Below are 22,603 nucleotides of genomic sequence, written 5' to 3'. Positions count from 1 at the left end.
TGTTCCTCAGGGCATCTTGCTGCTTTAGCTGCATGAGCTTGCTTGACATTAGGCCTTTGCCCTTCAGGCGGTGTCATATGCTTTCTTTGGTTTGTGTAGTACTGCAGTACAGGCCCAGTCCTGCATGGGCCTAAGCAGCAAGGAGGGAGTGGGAAGATCCTCGGAGAAAATCTGATTCTAAATTGTGTTCCTTCTGCAGACAAACGTGGCCTTGGTGGCTCCTTTGCTGCGTCTGGAGAACAATCATTGCCACATTGAAGAAAGTGAACATGTGTTGAAGAAGGCTCATAAGTACAGTGAGCTGATCATCCTCTATGAGAAGAAGGGGCTTCATGAGAAAGGTGATGCCAAGAGATTCTCAGTGTTTACCTGCCCACGCCTCTTGGGCTACTGGGGGCTAGATGGGTAGGGGTAATAAGAAGCTTATTCTCTGAGGAGGAGTGGGACTGGCTCATGACGGCATTTTGGGGGTTTCTGTTAAGCTTTGCAGGTGCTAGTGGACCAGTCTAAGAAAGCCAACTCCCCCCTGAAAGGCCATGAGAGGACAGTGCAATATCTTCAGCATCTTGGTAAGCATCTCCTTTGGGGTACCAGTATTTGGGAGAAGAACTAAAGGGTTGTCTTCTCTAAAGATACCTCATTGTAGCCAATCGCTGACTCTTGGCAGTCTTATTTCTCTCCTCTGAAAGCACTTGTGGTCCTTAGTAAGCTGGTGCTGGTGTCTGCTTTGTAGAATTTGGAGCTGGTACTTTCTTTTTAGCTTTTAGATCATAGTCTGTGCTGTGGTACTCCCACTTTTTTTTTTTCCCCAATTACATGTAAAGGTAGTTTATAATGTTCATTTTTTTTTTTTTTTAAGATTTTGAGTTCCAAATTTTTTCTCTCTCCCTTACACATGTACAATCATTTTAAACATATTTTCATATTAGTCATGTTGTGAAAGAAAAATCAGAACAAAATGGAAGAAAACATGAGAAAGAAAAAGCAAATTTTAAAAAGTGAAAATAGTATGCTTTGATCCACATTCAGTCTCCATAGTTCTCTCTCTGGATGTGGATGGCATTTTTCATCCCAAGTCTATTGGAATTGTCTTGGATCACTGTATTGCTGAGAAGAGCTAAATCATTCATAGTTGGTTGTTGGAATCCTTACTAACTGCTAACTAATTAGAGTTGATCTAATCTTACAAGAAGATGTTTTGGCCAGAACCTGAAACAAGGTACTAAGTAGAACTAATTAAGACAAGGCTTGTGTTCACACCTTTACTCATTGGAGTCCACAAGTATGCTAGCTTCACAAAGTACACTTTCTACACCTCCCTTAAAGCTCATTGGGCCAGAGAGCACTATGAGAGAAAACCCATAATCCCATTCTCTCAGAAGAGGCAGATAAAAGGCCAGCGATGAGGGATCTATGGCAGAATACATTTTTTCCTCTTGGCTGGCTGATCGCGCTGGACTCGAGAGGAACGACTCTGGTGCAGAGAACACTTTGACGGATTTCAGTGGAGCTACGCCAGAAGCCCTCTCTCCGCGGCAAGTTGGTGGCTGGGCTCCCCAGAAGGAGATAAGAGAGACCTTCCATCTCTGTCTTGGTTGGAGGCAGAAGAAAGCAGAGGCAGAGGCTGAAGGACAGAACCTTTGGATTTGGAGACATCTGAAGGGCTCCAAGCCTCTAAACCGGCTTTGCCTTGAGAAGAACAGGAACTCCAACATTTGAACTCATAACAGTTGGTCATCACATAATCTGGTGTACAATATTCTCTTGTTTCTGTTCACTTTACATAGCATCGGTTCATATAAGTCTTTCCAGGCTTTTCTGAAATGCTGCCCCTGCTTTTTGTGACACTTTGCGTTTCTTATTCTAGGCACAGAGAACTTGCATTTGGTGTTTTCCTATTCTATTTGGGTGCTGAGGGACTTCCCAGAAGATGGGCTAAAAGTACGTCTCCTTAATTCCATCTTATTTTATCTGTACTGTGATTGTCATATTCTGTCCTTGTTACAGAGCTGTTGCTGACATCCATACTTGATTATGTTTTGTATTTTGTGAGTACTTATATGTATACTAGCAAGAGAATGTAAGCTTCTTGAGGACAGAGACTTTTTCTTGTCCCTTCACCCTCAGTACAAGGCACAGTGCTTGATACATAATTGATATTTAGTGAATGCTTAAATTGGTTGGTTGATTGATTGACATGTAAATTATTAAAAGGATCATGGTTTTCTGTAAATATTGGGAGAAGGGAAAAATCTGTGACCCTCCTTTACAAAACTTTAACAAAGAGTTATCTCTGGCAGAGAGCTGTTTGTATTGAGGGAAATCCTTGTGTTATGAACTGAGAAAAATGGGTGTCAGCTGTTTATTTTTTACTGTTTAGCTAAAATTTTATGTAAATTAGGTTACAGTTTTTAATTATGCTTACCTGATCTGTATACATTGAAGCCTTTTACTATCTCCCTATGTGGAATCAGGAAGCTGATCTGGATAATGGTGGAGTTAATTTTAAATTCCTATATTCCAGTGAGAGATTATTCTCTTGGGATTCCACTTAGTGTTCCCAGGAGGTTTAAGTCCTTGTATAGAGCAGTTAAGGACAACAGCACATCTAGTATGGTGGAAGAAGATCATCAAGAATGACTGGGAGTCAAGATTTGGGATTCAGCTTCTGGTTCCGTTATACCAGCTATATGACATTGGGTAACTCTTTGGGTCTCAGTTTTTTCCATTGAAAAATGAGGGGTTGAGGTTGATGATTTTTAAGCTGGCAGGCAGACTTTCATCCATCTTACATTCTGTAATTCTTCCACCTGCCTGTATGTTTGTATCTTCCTGAGCTCAGCTTGGGGTGTCCATCAGTAGTTCTGATGATAGAAACCTATTTTGCTCTGACAGATATTTACTGAAGATCTCCCTGAAGTGGAGGCTCTACCACGAGACCGTGTGCTAAACTTCTTAATAGAAAACTTTAAGGGCTTGGCTATTCCCTATTTGGTAAGATGCTCTTTTTTGTAGCCTATTTATTTATCTAGTCTTAGTTCACTACAGAACCATCCTGGATTATATTTAGGACATGGGACATGTGAAAAAGACATCTGTGCCCTTAAAAATGAGTAAACACTTCTTGATAGAAAAGTGATAGACTCAAAGTGAAGACTGAGGCATATTATTTTTGGACATGGCCAGCCAGCAAGGGAATTTGTCTGCTTGATTCACAATCAAGCAATCAAGTTATAAACTTGCATGTTTATAATAAGGGCTTTCTTTTCCTTGCTTTATCAGTGGTTGAGAGTGAATTTATTGGAAGAGAAAGGGAGAGAGAAGGTAGATCTTTGTGAAAATAAAATAAAATTGAATTTTAAAAAAAGAGTGGGTAGAATTGTAAAATGAAAAGTTTGCTTCAGTATCTTTTGAAAGAAACACTTTGGCAAACTACATTTGGTGCTCAGAGTAGATGCTTTGACAATGTTTATGAAACTTCATACATTTGTGGCAAGCCCTGATTAGTGAAAGAAAGACTGAATGGAAATTTTGACTTATGTTGTTCCAGCCTGATTTCAGTAATGATCACTGGAGAACCAAATGGATTTTAAATACCTAAAACATCTTTGTCAAGATGGGATTGTTGGGATTAAGCAACTGAATTCTTGAGTTTGAATTTTAAAAGACTGCTTATCAAGAAAATCATTTTTGACACTCAAAAAACAGTATAAATTATTTTTTAAAAAAACCCTGCTACTTAATAGATTTGTAGATTGATTAAGTTTTACAACGTATAAGAATTTGCAGGGTTATCTAAGTTAAATTATCTGTAGAGAAGAAGCTAGGAGGCACTTGGAATCAGGAAAATTCATCTTCCTGAGTTCAAATCCAGCCTCAGACATTTACTAGCTGTGTGATTCTGGGAAATAATTTAATCCTGTTCCCCTTGGTTTTTTCATCTGTAAGAATGAGCTGAAGAGGGAAATGACAAACCATTCCAATATCTTTGCCAAGAAAATCCCAAATGGGGTCCCCAAGAATCAGACATGACTGAAATAGAAAATAGAGGCCAAATTTGTTTTTCATCTTAGGAACACATTATCCATATCTGGGAAGAGACAGGTTCTGAGTTCCACAACTGCCTTATCCGGCTGTACTGTGAGAAGGTCCAAGGACTGATGAAGGAATACCTCAGCTCTTTCCCTACAGGTACAGATGCCCTTAAAAATCTGATTGTCCTATAGGGTGAGCACAGAACTAGCCAATGTGGAGCATGCGGTGATGCTATGTAAAAACAAATCTTTGTATGGGCCTCTTAGAGGCGTAAATATGCCCAAGTTAACCAAGCCTAGAAGAGTCAGATTTGGGAATTGCAGGTTGTTCTGATAAATGACTCTCTCTGAGAGCCCCTCCCAGGCTACAGCTAGCCTATAGATGACGGTAGCCTTGGAAAGAACCCAATCAGGCTTTTCACCTACATTTACCTTGTCTTTCCATAGTACATACAGACTACTGTTTAAGTGTTTCTTTCTGAATATGACATTCTTTTTATTCCTCTGATTGTGATGTTGCCCCTTGTGGATCACCTCTTGCATAGAGCCTTGTTTTCCCCTAGATAAGACTCCAGTTCCTGCTGGTAATGAGGAGGGGGAGCTGGGAGAATACCGGCAGAAGCTTCTAATGTTCTTGGAAATCTCCAGCTGCTATGACCCAAGCCAGCTCATCTGTGACTTCCCTTTTGATGGTAAGTTGTCTAACTGGAGGCCACATCCTACTATAGTTTTCTGGAAGGCACAGATTTATATTTGTATAGGGCCTCAGGGCTTATTGAACACCTTCATTTCTGTTTCATGTGGATCCTCATAACAATTCTCTACGGAACCTTTTCTTATGTAATCAGTATTGTTAACCCTGCATTATGGCTGAGAGTAAGGTGCTGAGAAACTGGAACTTCCTTAAAGTTGCACATCGAGTAATTAAGTAGTAGTTTCATCTAATTCATTCATTACTTTAAAAGTATGTATTCATACCCAGCTCTTTTAACTAGTGTTTTTCCTACCATATCACCTTGCCTCTCCTTTTTAACATGAGATCCCATTCCCTTCTGTTTCCTCTGGGAGTTTGTCTTTCTTTGTTCATGGCCTCTTCTTTCTGATCTTCAGTTTCTCTTTTATCCACTGGTTCTTTTTCTGATGCCTGTAAATACGCCCAGATGTATCCTTCATCCTTAAAAACAACTTTCACTTGACTCTGCCTTTTCCTCAAACAATAATCCTTTATCTCTCTTCTGTTTCATAGCCAGATTCCTAGAAAAAAATCATCTACACTCATTATTTCTATTTCTTCACCTCTTACATCTCTCAGCCTTTTGCATCTGGTTTCTGATCCTACTACTCAACTAAGACTATTCTCTCCAAGGTTACCAACAATCTCTCTGCAGCTTCTGACTTGATCATAGACCCCTCCTACATATAGACTTTTTTTTATTTTTGTGATACGGTGCTCTGGTTCCGTCTTCTTATCTGCCTGAATATTCTTCTTTACTGGGCCATCTTTTATATCCTGCCCAATGATGTGAGTATATCCCTGAACTCTGGTGTTTTTTTCTTCTTTCCCCATCATCATATCCTCTGTTTCACTAATTGTCTCTATGCTGATGCTTGCCAGATATATATATATATATATCCATCTACAGTCTTTTCATCACTAGCTATTGACAGGGCATTTCTTTTTTATTTAAATTTTTTTTTTTTTTTGCACAGCAAAACACAAAGAAGGATTGAAAATATGTAATAATACATCTCTATTTCAAGAAAGCATATAAAATGATAGAAGACATTATATTCACAACTATTTGTCTTAGGTTTTCTTTTGTTCTCTGTTGTGTACTTTTACTTTATTTTTTTTCTCTTCCTCCTTTAAGCAGTATACACATATGCATATGTTTCTGTAAATATAAATATACTTTCATAGACATGCATATACATATATAGAATGTGTACACATGTAACACACATATATCTAAAACAATATTAATATGGCTGACATAATTGTTCTGGGATCGGTGATTAATACCCCTATTTTTTTCCTAATAAATTCTACTCCTGATTCATTGTTATTATGTTTATGTATATCTCTTATTTCCTATCCCTGCTACCTCTTCTACTTCACTTCTACTTGTTAATTTGTCTTGTTATTACTTAACTCCCTCCCTATCCTCCCTGCCGGGATCCATCCCTTATTTTCTTCCTCCCATCCTTTTTCTCCTTCTTTCTCTCTTTCCCATTAATCTACACACTCTTCTATATCTTGCCTTATCTTACTCCCTCTTCCTCTTATTTCTTTATAGATTTTGGAGGATGCTATATCCTTCTAGATATATACATGTATTATTCTTTCTTTAACCCATTCCTGGTCTCAGTTGGATTTCAGAACTACTAACCCTCCTCTCCTATCTAATTCCTCTATATCAATTCTTGCTTTCCCATCTTATTCATATGGTATAATGACTGTTTGCACCTTTATCTACACAGTTTTGTTTTTTGGAGTCACATCACACTCAATTCTATCCTAGTTTTTTTTTTTTTTTTTTTGATTACCCAGTTACTAATGAAATCTTAGACATATGCTTTACATTTGCCATGTATAAAGCATAAAAAGTTTGTTCTTATAATCTTTGATGTTGGCTCTTATATGTCAAATTTTAGATTGAGTTCAAGTTTATTTGTGACAAACTCTTGAAAATAATTTCCATTTTCTTCATTCAATATTATACTTAATTTTGCTGGATATAATATTTTCAATTGCATTGCTAGTTCTTTTGATTCTTGACATATAGTATTCCAGGACCTGTGGTCTTTTATTATACTTGCTGATCGGTCTTGTGCAATTCTAATTGTAACTCTAGCATATTTGAATTGTTTTTATTGTTCTTGTTCTTGTTATTGTGTTTGTAAGATTTTTTTCCTTGATCTGGGGTTTTGAAATTTAGTGATGATATTCCTGTATGTTTTCCTTGTAAGACCTCTTTTAGGTGGTGATTGGTGGATGTTTTCTAATTCTACTTTTCCCTCTTGTTCTTTAACTTCAGAACAATTTTCTTGTTTCATATCAAGATTCTTTTTTTTGGTCATAGCTTTCAGGTAATCCAGTTAGTCTTATGTTTTTATGTTTCTCCTCTTAATCTCTTCTCCATATAGTTTATCTTATGAGATGTATTATATTCTATCTTCTATTTTTTTATTCTTTGTAAAAATATTCCTTGGTCTCTTAATAATCTCATGGACTTCCCCTTGCCCAATTCTAATTATCAATTAGATAGAGAGTCTGCCTTCCCGACTCTCCATTTCTAGTTGGTTGACCTTTTCATAATCTTTTTTTTTTTTTCTGGGATTATTGTTCTTTAAAAAATTAAAAAAAATTTTTTTAAAAGAAAGTTTTCCTCCATTCTCTCTTATTTGATTTTTAGAGTCTTTTTTGAGATGTTTTATGAAATTCTTTTTGGGTAGGTAACCATTTAACATTACTCTTTGCCATAGAAGAGTTTTTTTTTTTTTTAACTTCAGTATCCTCCTCTGAAGAAAAACTCTGGTCTTTCCTATTACTATAGTAATTGTGTATAGTTGGGTTTTTTTTCCTTTTACCTACTCATTTTCTTTTTAAATAAGAATTTCTTAGTTGCAATTTTCTTTAGTCCTGGGGTGAGGGAAGAGAAGATGGTGCTGTCTGGCTTCACTTCAGTTTTCCCTTCTGTCCTGGAACCCCAAACCAAGAATTCCCCTTCCTCCTAAGTGCCAGAAGCCAGCAGCTTCTGTCTGCTTCTGTGTTTCCTGGGGGCGGGCTAGTTCCTTCTTGCTCAGGGTGACATCTCAGCAGCATAGCTGGGCCTGGCGGTCTTTATCAGCTGAGCTTCCCTCAATCTTCTTGGACTCAGACACGTGATTATCTCCCTCTGTCTGGGAGGTGAAAGTTCTTGTGGTTGGAGCTGTGGCTAACTCCAAACCCAGGGCTCCCTTCTTGCTGTTTCAGTAGAGCTAGCTCAAGACTATTTACACTTCACACCCATCAACGCTCCATCATGGGGGTCTTTCTTTGGATCTTCTCTGATTGTCTCAGAAGTACCTCTGTTCTGCCCTAACTCTTACTTGTTTTTCATCAATCTGTGTTCATCCTGAGGTACAGTTTTGTGTTATTCCGGGGGGGGAGGGGCGGGAATCTGGAGAGCTTGGAATTTTCTGACATAATCTATCATGATCCTGGCATCCTCCAATAGGTATCTCACACTTAACTGGTCTAAAATATGCTTTTTTCCTCCCCAAACCTCTCCCAATTCTTAATTTTCTTGAAGTTTGGATGAACACCACCATTTTATTTCAGTTAGAGGTTTACAGCCTTGGAATCATTGCCTGTTCTTTATTCTTTGTCACCCCCCAAGTGTCCAGTCAGTTTCCAAGTCTTGTCAGTTGTGCCTCTACAAAATCTGCTGTATCCATCTCCATTTTTTTCCTAATGTATGCAGTCATTACCCTAATTCAGGCCCTTATCCCCTCTCACCTAGGTTAGTATAATAGCCTCCACCTTGCATTTCCTGCTTCCCTTCTGTACTTCTCCAAAGCTTGTTCCACATTGAACCGTCTAAAGGGTAGATATTTTTTGTTGTTGTTGGCTTGCATTTTGTTTTCTTACTCATTTACCTTCTTTTTTGATCTGATTTTTCTTATGCAGCAAGAGAATTATATAAATATGTTTACACATATTGGATTTAATATATATTTTTAACATATATAACATCTGGGAGAGGGATTGGGGAGAAGGAGGGGAAAATATGAAATACAAAGCTCTGCAAGGGTCAATATTGTCAAATTATCCTTGCACTACCCTGCTTAATGAGCAACTAAGTGATGCAGTGGATAGAATGCTGGGCCTGGAATCAGGAAGATCTGGGTTCAAATATGACTTCAGACACTTACTAGCTGTGTGACCCTGGGTAAGTCATTTTACCCTGTTTGCCTCAGTTTCCTCATCATAAAAATCATATGAGCTGGAGAAGGAAATGGCCATCCCTCTAGTCTCTTTGCCAAGAAAACTTCAAATGGGATCATGAAGAATCAGTCATAACTGAACAAAAACCACCAACTAGCTCCACAATGACTCTCAATTTGCATCCAAAGTCCTTCACAAAACCCTCTACCCTTTTCGAGGCATGTCTTGCTGCTGCCCCTCACAAATTCTCCATTCCATTCACAACTTCCCTATTTGCTGTTCCCTGTACATGACATTCTGTCTCCCACATCTACACTTTTGACAGCGCGAGAGGAGAAATGCTCTGCTTTTTCACCTCTGTCTCCTTTCTAGGTTCATGTCAATTTCTACCTCATATACAAGGCTTTCTCATCCCTCTTGTTGTTCATGCCCTTCTCCCCATTTATTTTGTATCTAAAATTAAGTATCTTGAAGACAAATAACGTTTTGTTTTTGTCTTTATATCCCTGATATTTGGCATGGAAATAATGCTTGTGGAATTGAGTTGTAAAGAAACTCACTGTTTGATGAAAAAAACATATAATCCATTTGTTTGGGGAATCTATGCTCCAATTTCTTCCCTATAGAGTAACCACAACATTGTGTCTCAGTGTTCCCTTCCTTCCCTGGGTGTATGCTCACACATTCATCCCCAGCCAAGTTTAAACTTGTTTCATTACACTCATTTGTGGCCAAGCTTATTCTTTTCTAACTCAGTAGCTCAGTTGATGGATATGACTTACTGTAAAAAGTTGTGAATTGTTTTTCCTAGGATATAGGCCAATCCTATGGATTGCTCATGGTAGCCCAGAAGCATATTTTGGTGTTTTGTCATTATTAACTCTTTTGGGGGGAACACAAAGAGTAGAAATATTTCTTTTCTTATTCTAGTCCCAAGCCATATATGAAATTTCTCTTACAATTTAGTCTCTTTAAGTTGACTTACAGTAGTGGTTAATTTCAAATAAAAATTTCTTATAGGTCTCCTAGAGGAAAGAGCTCTCCTTTTGGGGCGAATGGGGAAACATGAACAAGCCCTCTTCATTTATGTCCACATTCTGAAGGATACAAGGATGGCTGAAGAGTAAGTGATCTCTCTAATCCTAATGTTACTTTTCTATAAATATCTAGATTTAGGTGTATATTATGTTCAAAATCACAAAAGACCAAAAGGATATCTGGAAGCATCCTAGCCCAGAGAAACTTTTTTTTTAATTATAGCTTTTTATTTACAAAACATATGCATGGGTAATTTTTCAACATTGACCCTTGCAAAAACTTCTGTTCCAACTTTTCCCCTCCTTCCCTCCACCCCCTCCCCTAGATGATAAGCAGCCCCATACATGTTAAACATGTTAAAAGTATATGTTAAATACAATATATGTGTACATATTGATACACTTCTCTTGTTGCACAAGAAAAATCAAATTTAGAAAGAAGGAAAAAATAACTTGGGAAGAAAAACAAAAATGCAAGCAAACAACAACAGAAAGAGTGTAAATGCTATGTTGTGGTCCACACTCATTTCCCAGTGTTCTTTAGCTGGGTGTACCTGGTTCTGTTCATCACTGATCAATTGGAACTGATTTGGATCCTCTCATTACTGAAGAGAGCCACTTCCATCAGAATTGATCCTCATATAGTATTGTTGTTGAAGTGTGCAATGATCTCCTGGTTCTGCTCATTTCATTTAGCATCAGTTCATGTAAGTCTCTCCAAGCCTCTCTGTATTCATCCTGCTTAGTCCAGAGAAAATTAAAAACACTAGTTACTTACAGCGACTACCCAATAGAGGGAAAATTGTATGCCATAAAGGCACCCAATTCTAATAATTTATCTAACAAATCATAAAGCTGTTATATGAATGGAAATTTCCTTTATCCATAAAACTTTGGTCTTGTTCCATTCCTGATTTTACCACATTTCACTTCCAGATACTGTCATAAACACTATGATCGAAACAAAGATGGCAACAAAGATGTAAGTTGTGACTCTGATCCCAACTATCTTGTGGTTTTTGAATGTGGTCTCACATCTTTTTCTGACTGCTCACAACCTCCCTAGCCTTCTTCAGGTTTGTTGTAGATTACTCTGATTGGAATGAATTGCTAAAATGTAGTGGGTCAGTGTGTTAGTGCTATTTGATTTGAGATACCCGTGTTTGATTTGTAAGTGCATCAAATATAACCAGAAATAGTCAAAAGTGAGTCTCTTCTCTGTTCTCATCCTTTTTGATATCCTAAATTAGCACAGTATTTAGTACATAGTAGGTACTTAATAACTGTTTGTTGATTGATTTATCCCATTTCCTTTGATGTTTTAGATTTAGGTATATAATGCTGGAGAAACTGAGGCAAGATAGAGATTAGAGAGTTTTTAATATTTTATTTTTTGAAAAGTTTAATTGATTGACTGGATCGGACTCTAGTCTCAAAGTATCCAACAGTGAATGCAAGTTCTCAATGATATATTTATAGCTCTTAGCTCAGGTAGCTAAACAAAGGCTACTCTGGTGAGTGGGAATCTCCAGGCAGGGATCATCAATCCAGTTCTGATAGGTTGGGGGGTAGGACCATAAATCTTGATGACTTAGGAGGAGTTAGGAGCCAAGAAATCTGAACTCCTCCTTATCTTGAGTAATAAATATTTATAATTTATAACCTTAGTGTAACTAGCCCTGAGTTATATCAGTCCCAATGAACCAGAGAGAGGGTTTGCAACTAAAGGTATTGAGCCAGAACAATTAAGGGAAACTGAGTCAGAACAATTAAGGAAACTGAGGCAGGACAATTAAAGGAAACTGGCACACAGGTATGTGCTATTTTTAGAATTGGGATCATAAATTTTACAGCTGAGAATGTAATCTAACTTTTTTATTTCATCGATAAAAAAAGGAGAGCCAGACAGGTTAATTGGCATGCGCCAAAGTTCATCAAGTTACTGCATCAGAAAGAGAGCCTTGGGTCTCCTAATCCTCAGGCAGTTGTCCTTTTCAGCTTTTCATTTTGGTATAATGATTTTTTTAGAATCCAGCTGTACAACTGGTACCAGAATATTGGACTGAATCACCTCTGGAGCCTCCTCTCACCTATCAAAACCTTAGCATAGATAGGATCTCAGCTTTCAGACCTTTTCAAAAAGGAAAAACCTTTACTGAGTTATGCTTATTTCTTCTACCCTTTTCTCATAGGGAAGGAAGCAAATTTAAGTTTTTTTTATTTTTATAAATTAATTTCATTTTAAAGTTTTGAGTTCCAAAACTGATCTCCTCTTCCCTGTCCCCTTCCCTGAAATAGTAAGCAATCAGCTATAGATTATACATATGCAATTATGTAAGCCATTTCCATATTGGTCATTGTCATATACATTTTAAAGAAATAAAAATTAATGACTTTTAAGACATTGGCTATGTATCCTTGAGCAAGAAAATCCCTTAAACTCCCTTATGTCTTAGTTTTCTGATCACTAAGGTGAGGTAGTTGGATTCCTTGGCTTCTAAGGTCCTTCTCAACTCTATGATCCGGAGTGCTCAATGACAGCTGCTGCCTCTAGACTTCCTTCTTTATACCAAACTCTTCACTATCTCTCTGATTTAGTTAGTATTTTGGGATTCTCTAAGGGTTACCAGTACTGCTACCAATTAAGTATATTTTGACTGGATTTATTTGAAACAGGTATATCTTTCTCTGCTTCGAATGTATCTGTCCCCACCAAGTGTTCACTGCTTGGGACCAATCAAGATGGAATTGCTGGAGCCCCAAGCTAATCTCCAGGCTGCCCTGCAGGTTCTGGAATTACATCACAGCAAACTAGACACTACCAAGGTCAGGTTCTTCTCTTTCAATCTCTCTCTGCTTGGTTTATCTTCTTTGAATTGAGGGGAAGGAAGATATAGCATTTGGGCTGGATTGAGGAATTATTAGTTCAGCTATTTTAAAAGGTTTCTACGTCCTTCTCAGCTCACTATCCCTCTTTGTGTTCCTTTGCCCTCAGGCCATCAATCTTCTTCCAGCAAACACTCAAATTAATGAGATACGCATCTTTCTGGAAAAGGTCCTGGAAGAAAATGCACAAAAGAAACGTTTCAATCAAGTCCTCAAAAATCTTCTTCAGGCAGAGTTCTTAAGGGTACAGATATTCTGAATACTAGAGCTTTTCTTCATTTCTCTGCCTGAATTTTGTCCTGATCTCTTTCTGTGAACTCACATGGGAAAACTCTCAGTCTTGGGCTTTATATACAGGTCACATTCAAAGATGACCTTTAAAAGTTTCTAGCTCTTTTATTGCAAGAAATTGGTGAAAATTGGGGTGGGGAGAGGGAGGTAGCAGGGATGCAGTAATTGTACTTTCTCTACCTTCCTTTCTCATAGAAATTAACTGGGATTCAAATACTTTTGGATTTTGGTCATTCTCCTTTCAGGTCCAGGAGGAACGCATTTTCCACCAGCAAGTAAAGTGTATCATCACAGAGGAGAAGTTGTGCATGGTGTGTAAGAAGAAGATAGGGAACAGGTGAGTCCCTCTGACAGGCCTGGCTTGTCCTGAGCCTCTGTAGGTTCTTGTCTAATAACAGGCAACCTTGCTCCTTACTCAGACCTAGGATTGAGTGGCTAGCAATGAGACAGGATCTTCCATGAGGCGTTTTCAGGAAAGTAGCAAGCAGGAATGGATATTGAAGGACTCCCATGTCCAGACTCATTTCTGAATTGACTCATTAGAGATGAAGCAATAAAAGAATTGCATTTTTAAAAATCCTCTTACATTTTCTTATATATTTCATCCATCGTCCAAAGTGGAGGCACATTAAGTCCAATTTCTTTTTAGACTTGACCAGTGCAAGAATTTATTTTTCTTGGTTACACATTTGTAACAGGTTTTATTTTTCTTGCTTTTTCAATTTGGGAAAATAGAAAGAAGAGGGAAGAAGATAATGTGGACCTAAAATGAAAAGAATAGTCGGCTTTTTAAGAAAATATTGGAGAAGTAGGGTCAATTTGAGGAACACTGATGTTTAGGTGTCAAACTTTTTCTTGAAAGATGGGCACATTTGCCACCACCACACTGTACTGCTATAAGCCAGTTAAAATTCATTTTTGATTTGGCTCTGGCCTTTTTAGCAGATGGAGTAAATGTGTGCTGTTTCCAGGCTCATTTATTGAAAAGACAGATCTATACTGTTTGTAAAAGGCTTGTACTAAGCAATTCAAAGAGATTAAACACCTAGATGGTGACTGCCATGATGTCTTTTATGAGATTTTAGCCTATATTAATACAGTTATAATGTCCAAAGCACTCAGGTCATATCTGGGGCATTGAGTCTTGAGTGATCAAAATGTGCCTATCTGAAACAATTGAAGGGATTTTGGGGTTGTTTAGCCTGGAGATGCAAAGACTGTTCCCTTTAGCCCTGTGGGGATTAGCAAATGGAAGTACCAAAGATACAAATTTCAACTCAGTATAAAGCTCAGCAATGGTCCTGCCCACAAGTAGAATGAGCTGTCTTAACAGAATGAGCCTGACATTATTGTAGGTCTTCAGTGTAGATGATTCTGCAAAGTAAATATTGTATAGCTTCCTTTGGGTAGAAGTTGGACTAGAAGACTCGGACCTCTTCAGAGTCTGATTCCTCAAAAGCTGTGCCTTCAGGTTCTTTCTCAGGACAAGCCCAGAATTTGTCCTGATGAGTGCTTTCAACTGACACTGTTGGCCGTAGTGCATGGGCTTATGTGTTCCCCCAGACTATTTTTGGTTTTTGCTTGCTCAAACACATGTTGATTAACAGGAAATACAAATGTAATGTTAGAGAAACTGAAGCAAGATAGAGATTAGAGAGTTTTTAATATTTTATTCGAAAGGGAGAGATTTACTGGGACCAAATGGATCTATGGTTTGGTCCCAGGGCTGAATGAGACTATGGTCTCCAAGAATCCAGCAAACAATGTAAGTTCTCAATAACCTATATACACGTGACTCAGATATAGGGGGAAGACAGAGGCAGGGGTGGAGTCAGGGTGCTGAGAGTGGGAACATGGGACTAACAACCTGGTTCTGACAGGGTGAGGGAAGGCATGGGGGACATCTGATAATTGGGACTACAGAATGGGCAGAGGCACCCAACATTCTGATGATGTCTAAGATAGAACGTCTTTCTCCTTATTTGGATCATCATGATTAGGAGGGAGGGGTGATGTTGCAGAACAATTCAGGAAAACTGAGGCAGGACAGTTAGGGAAACTGAGTCAGAACAATAAGAGAACTGTGGCACAATATTCCACACTCTCTCTTCTGAATATTCAAATCATTGAATTACCTTTCTCTAGATAGGTCTTAGCACCATATTGACCAACCCATGTAAAGCAAATAAACCAAAATAAAACTAGAAAAATGCAAGGACTTATGGCAAGGGCAAAATGTGGTGTTTTTCTTCTTTAAAATAATAATCATTCTCTCTGGGAGCAATTTCTTGGGGAGGTTTTCTAGAAGCAGCCTTAGTATCAGTTAAAAGTGAATAATCACCCAAATGCAGCCAGGTGCTAAAAGTTTTGATCTTTTATTGTCTCCAGTATAGCCCGGTTAGTTTTCTTAGAGGCCCCTTTCTCTCCTTGGCTCTTAAAGCTCTTGCAGCTTTGTCCTTTACTTCTGCTTCTGCTTTCTTCAGCCTCCAGCCAGCACAAAGGTGAATCTGTCTTGCCTCCAAGAGAGGGCTTCTGGCTCTCAGTCTCCCAGAGTGCTCTGTGTCTGTCCCAAAGTGCTCCTCTCCAACCCCTGGGAACCTGCTAACCCCAGAGTTAATCAGCAATACAAAGACTCCCTGTTGCTAGCATGTCAGGTCCTCTGCAGTTCCAGAGCATCTCAGGCAAAGAAGCCAGTTTGAAATGGACAGTTCACTGTGAGTTAGGTCTGTGGTCATTTGTGCATTTAACTCAACCTCTGCCTATATAGGGAGTAACAACAGTGCTCAAGACTAAGAGGGGCACCCCAAGTCTGTCAGGGACTCCAAAGTGGGAAGTGGGGCCTGGAGTAGCTCCACCTGTCCCTGCTCAGAAGAACAGGAGCTGCTACTAGAATCCAGATTTCTGAGTGGATTATGCACAGTTAGACCAAGGCAGGAAACCCCGAAGTATTAGAGGCCTGATACCAAACTTCAAGGTCCTCTGAGAATGCTGAAATATTAATTAAGGAACTGGGATTATAGGAGTGGAAAAACGGAGAGACTGCCAGTCCCAAGACAGGTGTCTGATTTCTGGTTGTTTCTAAAAAATAATTACAAAAATTGAGTCTGCCAGGGCAATTCCAACAGAATAAGGGGTTCCAAGGTTAAAGCATAACCAGCAAATCAGTCCAGTAAATTTAAGCAAGGAGTAAAAACGAAAAGGATTGTTTAAAGGATTTCCAATTCAGTCTGAACTAGTTAGATGAGGGTGGGGCAGAAGTGCCTAAGATACAAAGTGAATAGGATTCCCATTCTTTCAGGTATTTTGAGAAAAATACACCAGTTTCCCCAATTTCCTATCTCTTTCTCCCCCTCTCCCCCCACTTTTTTTTTCAGGGAAAGGAATTATCAAATAACCATCCCATACATAAATCCCAAGAGTGAGTTAAAATTCCTATATATAACAAACTAGTACAGAAGGGTTTCCCCAAAATCCCTCAACCATACAGCAGTAGTTCCATCCCAAATCTTAAACACAGTAATACAGTTAAAATTTTAACAATAATTCATCAACTACTTTCCTACTTCTCCATATCAGTCCATAAGGGGTAAGGGACAAAGCCTCATTCAAAACTGCTTCAGGCTGAGCATGGGCAGAGATTCTCAGTCCATGCAGAGGATACGTGTGGTGTGGCAGGCGTGCTGGCAGTCAAAGCTGATCTAGGTCCCAGAAGCAAGTCAATACCTTGACCAAAATCTAGAACAATAACAACAACCAGAAAAACTCCACAAATCTAACAAATAAAGGTTAGAACAGTCTGGGCCACTGGGACTGTTACAAATGTAGGGAGGCCAAAATAGATTGCCCAGCAGCTTGCTATGTGAAGAGATGCTTGTCTCACAGGCGAAAGGCTATCGGCTATAGTCCCCATAAAAAAAACAGCAGTTAGGTCTCACAGACCACTATTAATTGTCCTCTCATTAGTTAGAAATTTTTTTTAAAACACTTGAATATCATAAACACAATATCCAGTAACAGATAGATGATCAGGCTAAATACTTATTTGCCCAAGTATTTAGGATATAATGATTACATATAACCAGGTTGGAAATAGCAAGGTATAACATAATTGAATTGTATTAACAGTTTCTATCGATCATTGTTCTGATCATAGAAATCAGTCACAGGAGAAAAAAATGCAGGGACACAACTATAACATAACATAAGCAATCAAAATTGATCTCTACACTCATAGCCTTAGCCCAGTTTTACTCCAGATAATTGTCCCAATGGAGCTTTAAAACTTCCAAAAAACATTAACTATAAGCCCAAGAAATTTTACTTCCAATAACAAATCCCATTAACCAAAGTTTCAGATAAATCCTAAATAGATATTTACCATAACCTTATATTGATAACAGTAAGAAATTTGTCTCAGTAAGTTCATATTTAAGTAGACAGTTTCATAAGTGAACATTATACATACCAACCAGTTTGCTTTTAAAATACCCAATACATAGATAAATATCCCAGATTGCATATTGTCCATAACAGAAACATTTTCAAAAGGACAAAGGAAAAAAACTATTATTTTCAGAGGCTCTTTAAATGACCTCAAATTGACCCAATACACTCAATTAAAACTTAGATAGAATATCCTATACAGAATATCCTAATACCACATAAAAAAATCCAAAAGGTTCTTAAAAATATTAAACTTTTAGAAATAATCCTACCAAAGTATGGATCACATTTATGACCATATTCCTTAACCAAGGAAACTATTATGTATCAAAAGAAATAAATATTCAGTCAATTAAATATTCAGCCTATCTCTTGAAACCATTTGCCAAAGCCAGGCCTCTGCAGAAAGTGGCAGGAACACACTTAGTGGAGGGGGGGAGGGAGGATGGAGTCCATGTGGCTGCCCTTCCCCTCTCTCCACCTCCAAAGAGGCAGGGGGGAGGGAAGTCGAGCTAAACTGCATCCCAGGCTAACTAGATGCTGCATTGCTAAAGTAGCAGTGAGCTGGAGGGGGAGGGGGGTTGTGGGGGGATGGTTAATCTTTGCTTTTGAAAACCAAAGATCCCATTTCTTCCTACCTCACCCAACCTTCTTCCACATGCAAATTTTCCTTCTAGTCTCTCCTAAATCGCTTTCAAAACTTAAGATTCATGATACAGTGGCTAGCTAAATAATTCCATAAAACCCACATGTCCAGCAGAGCTGGATTTAAAGCATAACTTAATAATGTTATAATATAATATAACAAATTACCCAATGTGTTTTAGAAGGTAACAAATTTTACCTAATTAGAGGCACATGATCCCTTTCAGGCAAATTGACAGAACTTCTCTTTAATAAGCCATTAGATAACCAAGTCTAGCCTGCATAGACAACAGCAAAATTATTTCCCACAAATTTTAAAACTGCCCAAAAGAATACTCAGAACAAATCTAGCATGCAAAGGCAATAGGAAAATTATTTCCCACAATTTCATAATCATCCTAAAATTCCTACTCAAATGTTTTCTCCTGCCTGAGTTTCAATCAGACAAGATTTTATTGCCCTTTACTCTAGCAGGCTTTGAAAACCTGCTTTAAGGGGGAAAAACTTTCCTGCCAGTTTAAAAATAACCAAAATTTTTTGTTCTTAAGTAAGTCAGGGAAGACATGGGGGACATCTGATAAATTGTGATTACAGAATGGGGAGAGGCACCCAACATTCTGATGATGTTTAAGATAGAAGGTCTTTCTCCTCATCTGGATCATCATGATTAGGAGGGAGGGATGGTGTTACAGAACAATTAGGAACTGAGGCAGAACAATTCAGGGAAACGGAGGCAGGACAATTGGGAAACTGAGTCAGGACAATAAAAGAGAAGCGTGGCACAACACATACACGGTAACTACAATATATTTGATACTATAGAGAACTCTGAGGAAATCTATGACTCTCTTATACTTCCAGCCTCTTCTAAGAGATCACTCAATTTCTTTCTGGGTCTACATCTGCCAGGCAGAAGTGAACATACACAGTTTCTGCTCTTGTTCTGGAGATGGATGATATGGCAGCTATGCCTGTCCAGATAGTCCAGGGGCAGCTTGATTTCCATATGCTGACCAGGGCTACCTCTGACCTGGTGCTTCCTTTCTGGGGACCAGCCTCAATCTCATTTAATTCTTCCCTACAGCGCATTTGCCAGGTACCCTAATGGAGTGGTTGTACACTACTTCTGTTCCAAAGAGGTCAACCCGACTGACACCTGAATTGGAGCCGCACGTAAGGTCGGTGGACTATGATTTCTACATTTCCCAGAAGAGTGAAAGGAGTGGAAGCTCCTTAGGAAATGAAGATACCTCCAGGAGGAGTCTTCTCATTTGGACACTACTTGGAACTTTACAGCCTGGAGCAGCATCTCTGGACTAACTCTACTCACAACCCCTACAATGTTGGCTTTTTAAGAGGAAAAAAATGACTCATATGGTTAAGTTGCTGGCAACTTCACAAAATCTCTTTGATACTTAGGATGTGAGGTAGATGCATCTTCTAGTGTTTGCATTGCTATGCACTAAGAAAACTTGTTTTCAGCATTTGTAACTAAAGGGGAATTTTTCCATTAAGAACCTTTTTTGTAAAGGTAAATGCATGTCTTCACAAAGACTTGGAGGCCAGACTAACTGGAAAGTCCAATAAGAGAAAATTCTCAAGAGCTGCACCATTTTCGTAGGCAGAACAGCTAGCTTTCTATTTAAGAATGTTTGTTTGTTTTCTCTCTGTCTAGTATTGGTCCTAGACACTCCCAAGACATTTCTCTCTCTCTCCCCTTTATTTTTCTCTCACTTGCATTTGATTATTTTTTTCTCATGTTTTCCCCATAATTCCTGAGGTCAGGAATGACTAGTATTTGGCAGCGTTATGTTTGACTTGCAAAGTGTTAATTCTCCAGAATTTTTGTATCAGCTCTGCAAGTGTTAGGGGATGTGGGTGGAAGATGTAAATATGTCCTATTTGCATTGCACAATCAATCACTCCCCCCTTCAAGAAGGGGAGAACAGGAGGGCATCATTACTTTCCTAGAAAAGGCATCCTACACCCACCCTCTGTCCAATGGAGAATGTAGGTACTGCTGAATTGTGACATCATAAAGACTGCATGAGCATCTGAGCTCTTGGTGTGAGATCATATTCACAGACCCCTGCAGTGTTGGCTACTTCTAACTCATTCACCAGTAGCAAAGTTTAAATTAGTTTAATATTTGTAGATGATGCTAGACCTTATTTCAGACACCTCCCTGCTATTGGCTAGTACCTGATTGCATGCCGTGCAGAATAAGCCTGATTCTCAGTCTGCTGATTTATTTGAGGGAGCAGGTGAATTGGATTGTAATTTTGTTGGTGTTTGGGTCTCTGAGACATTTAAAGAAATGATCCAGTTGAAAGCTATAGTATAGAGATCTCAAGTACATTTGTGATCATATTTAGGGAGGGAGGGAAGAAAAAAGGCAGTAGCAGCAAATGTGCTTTTAAAGTACATCCTTCCCTTTCTCTCTTCCCACCCCCTCTCCCTCTCTTCTTCCCCAAGGTTCTCTGAAGCACTCTCTAGGTTGTACTCTTGATATCCACTGGATTTTTTGTGGTTCCATAGAGTAGAATTTGCAGCACCCCTCATTTTAAAAAATTAGGACCTACTATCTCTTCAGTCCCAATAGACAGTCCAAGGACATGAAGGACAAGAAATCCTTTATCCTGACCTTAATGGAGATGCTGTACACTTGATCACTTCAGTTTTGTCTCCTTGATACCTTTAGTGGGTCCTTGGAAGTAGGACTGGTAGTGGATCCCTTCCTCCTCATTGGCCATAGTGGCCAACTCCATTTCCTTTTCTGATATAGTGACCTGACATTATTTTCACGTGGCGATTTGGCATCTTTTCTCTTGTGCTGTTAGCATTACCTTCAGGTTGGTGGGGTTTTATAAACTCTTGCTGAGGGGAACTAGTAGTGGACTAAAGGGATCCCAGTCCTCCACAAGAACCTTAGTATGCTATCTGAAGATATATTAGACTCCAACTCAGCTATAATATTTCGGCTAACTTGAAAGCGGTCATGGAGCTGTTTGGGAATAGGTCAGTGAGAATGAGGAGTCTCTTGGGAGAGCCCTGAACCAAGTAATGAGGAAGAGACAGGACCAGTTACCAGTTTGTCCACATGCACGTAACAGTGCAGAAGAGTCCTGGGACCCAGCTACCAAGAAGGTAGTTTTATGTTGGGTGAAGGGCTTTTCCTCAAATTTCCTGATGAAGCCTTCCTAGAGGTATAACTCATGCTGCACTAGCCCAATACCTTCTGTCTCTGGTTTTTTTTTTACTGTGAGCCAGATTTGTTCAAAGCAATAGAATAAAGATTATGTGTGGTCCTACATGTAACAAGCTGCTGCTTTGTCAACTCCATCCCTCTTCTTTTACCTCTTTGGGCCACAGCCCTATCTAGCAGCTACATTTGACAGAAGTCTATTCAGTACAAGGTTTGGCTTGCCATATTTAATCTTAGTTGTATGTGAAATTGTCACAACTACTAAGTGAAGTGTGGGAAATCACAGCTTGATAGGGTGAGCTGGTGATGACGATCTCTTGTTCCCTTCAATAATGGTAATAATAATAAAATTTAATGAACCTTTCTATCTCTAGTTTGTTTTTACCCCCTTTGTGAAGTTTGGTTAAAAAATAAAAAACAAATGATATTTGATGTTCATATGTTTCTTGGAGCTAAGAGAAAAGTCGGGATCTTTGGCACAGTGAAGTGTGGACAATGCCAAGTTTTTGTACTTGAGTTGCTGGGGGTGGTCCAACTTTAGGTCTTGCCTCCATTTTATAAAATCATAGGATTTAGAGCTGGAAGAAATCTTAAGAGTTCATGCAGTTGCTTGTGGGCTCTGTCCTCCCCCAGCTTACCCATAGATATCTAGCAGAGTGATTCAGGATTAGGCTGAGAAATTGATGAAGAATGAAGCTGAGCTTGGAGAAAGAGGAAAAGAGAGACAGAAAAGGGGAGAGGAGGAGGAAGGGTGCACGGGAGTCCCTGGGACAAAAATTCATGCACGTGAACCATCTGTGGCAAAGAATAGGAGAGTTTATTTCTGATTTCACTAAGAAAAAGATTCTCTTAGTGAACAAAAACCCCTAATTCAATTAGGAGGTTTTGTGAAGAGGTTTGTTAATGGTATTTAGTTTAAGGGCAGATCCTCAGGCTAAGGACAATTGAAATTGGACCAGAATCTTCTATTTGAATAGAGAATTTTTCTACTGAATGAGAAGTAGGTAGACTGATTTTCACATCAATAGAGAGTTTAATCAGTAGTGGTGCCCAAATGCAGCTGCTTATCCTGTTTCCCTCTAGTGGGATCTTTTACTGTGGCAAGGATTCAAGGAGACTTTTTCCTTGAGAG

General features: G+C 38.8%; 1 protein-coding gene across 2 annotated transcripts in view; it reads left to right on the top strand.

Annotated features, from left to right (window-relative positions):
- Positions 1 to 21,838, top strand: part of VPS39 (VPS39 subunit of HOPS complex) — a 62,437-nt gene extending 40,599 nt beyond the window's left edge. For both annotated transcript variants that reach the window (XM_051977144.1, XM_051977143.1), the window contains 12 exons: positions 200 to 341; positions 483 to 569; positions 1,868 to 1,941; positions 2,896 to 2,994; positions 4,074 to 4,191; positions 4,598 to 4,726; positions 9,985 to 10,087; positions 10,938 to 10,983; positions 12,678 to 12,827; positions 12,997 to 13,131; positions 13,424 to 13,515; positions 19,351 to 21,838. In XM_051977144.1, coding sequence (XP_051833104.1) covers positions 200 to 341; positions 483 to 569; positions 1,868 to 1,941; positions 2,896 to 2,994; positions 4,074 to 4,191; positions 4,598 to 4,726; positions 9,985 to 10,087; positions 10,938 to 10,983; positions 12,678 to 12,827; positions 12,997 to 13,131; positions 13,424 to 13,515; positions 19,351 to 19,426 — 1,251 coding nt within the window. In that variant the 3' untranslated portion in view covers positions 19,427 to 21,838. The remainder of the gene's footprint in view (positions 1 to 199; positions 342 to 482; positions 570 to 1,867; positions 1,942 to 2,895; positions 2,995 to 4,073; positions 4,192 to 4,597; positions 4,727 to 9,984; positions 10,088 to 10,937; positions 10,984 to 12,677; positions 12,828 to 12,996; positions 13,132 to 13,423; positions 13,516 to 19,350) is intronic.
- Positions 21,839 to 22,603: the final 765 nt, after the last annotated feature.

The sequence above is a fragment of the Antechinus flavipes genome, chromosome 2 (genome assembly GCF_016432865.1).
Source record: "Antechinus flavipes isolate AdamAnt ecotype Samford, QLD, Australia chromosome 2, AdamAnt_v2, whole genome shotgun sequence".
Classification (NCBI taxonomy): domain Eukaryota; kingdom Metazoa; phylum Chordata; class Mammalia; order Dasyuromorphia; family Dasyuridae; genus Antechinus; species Antechinus flavipes.
This window is presented reverse-complemented; position numbering and strand designations above follow the sequence as displayed.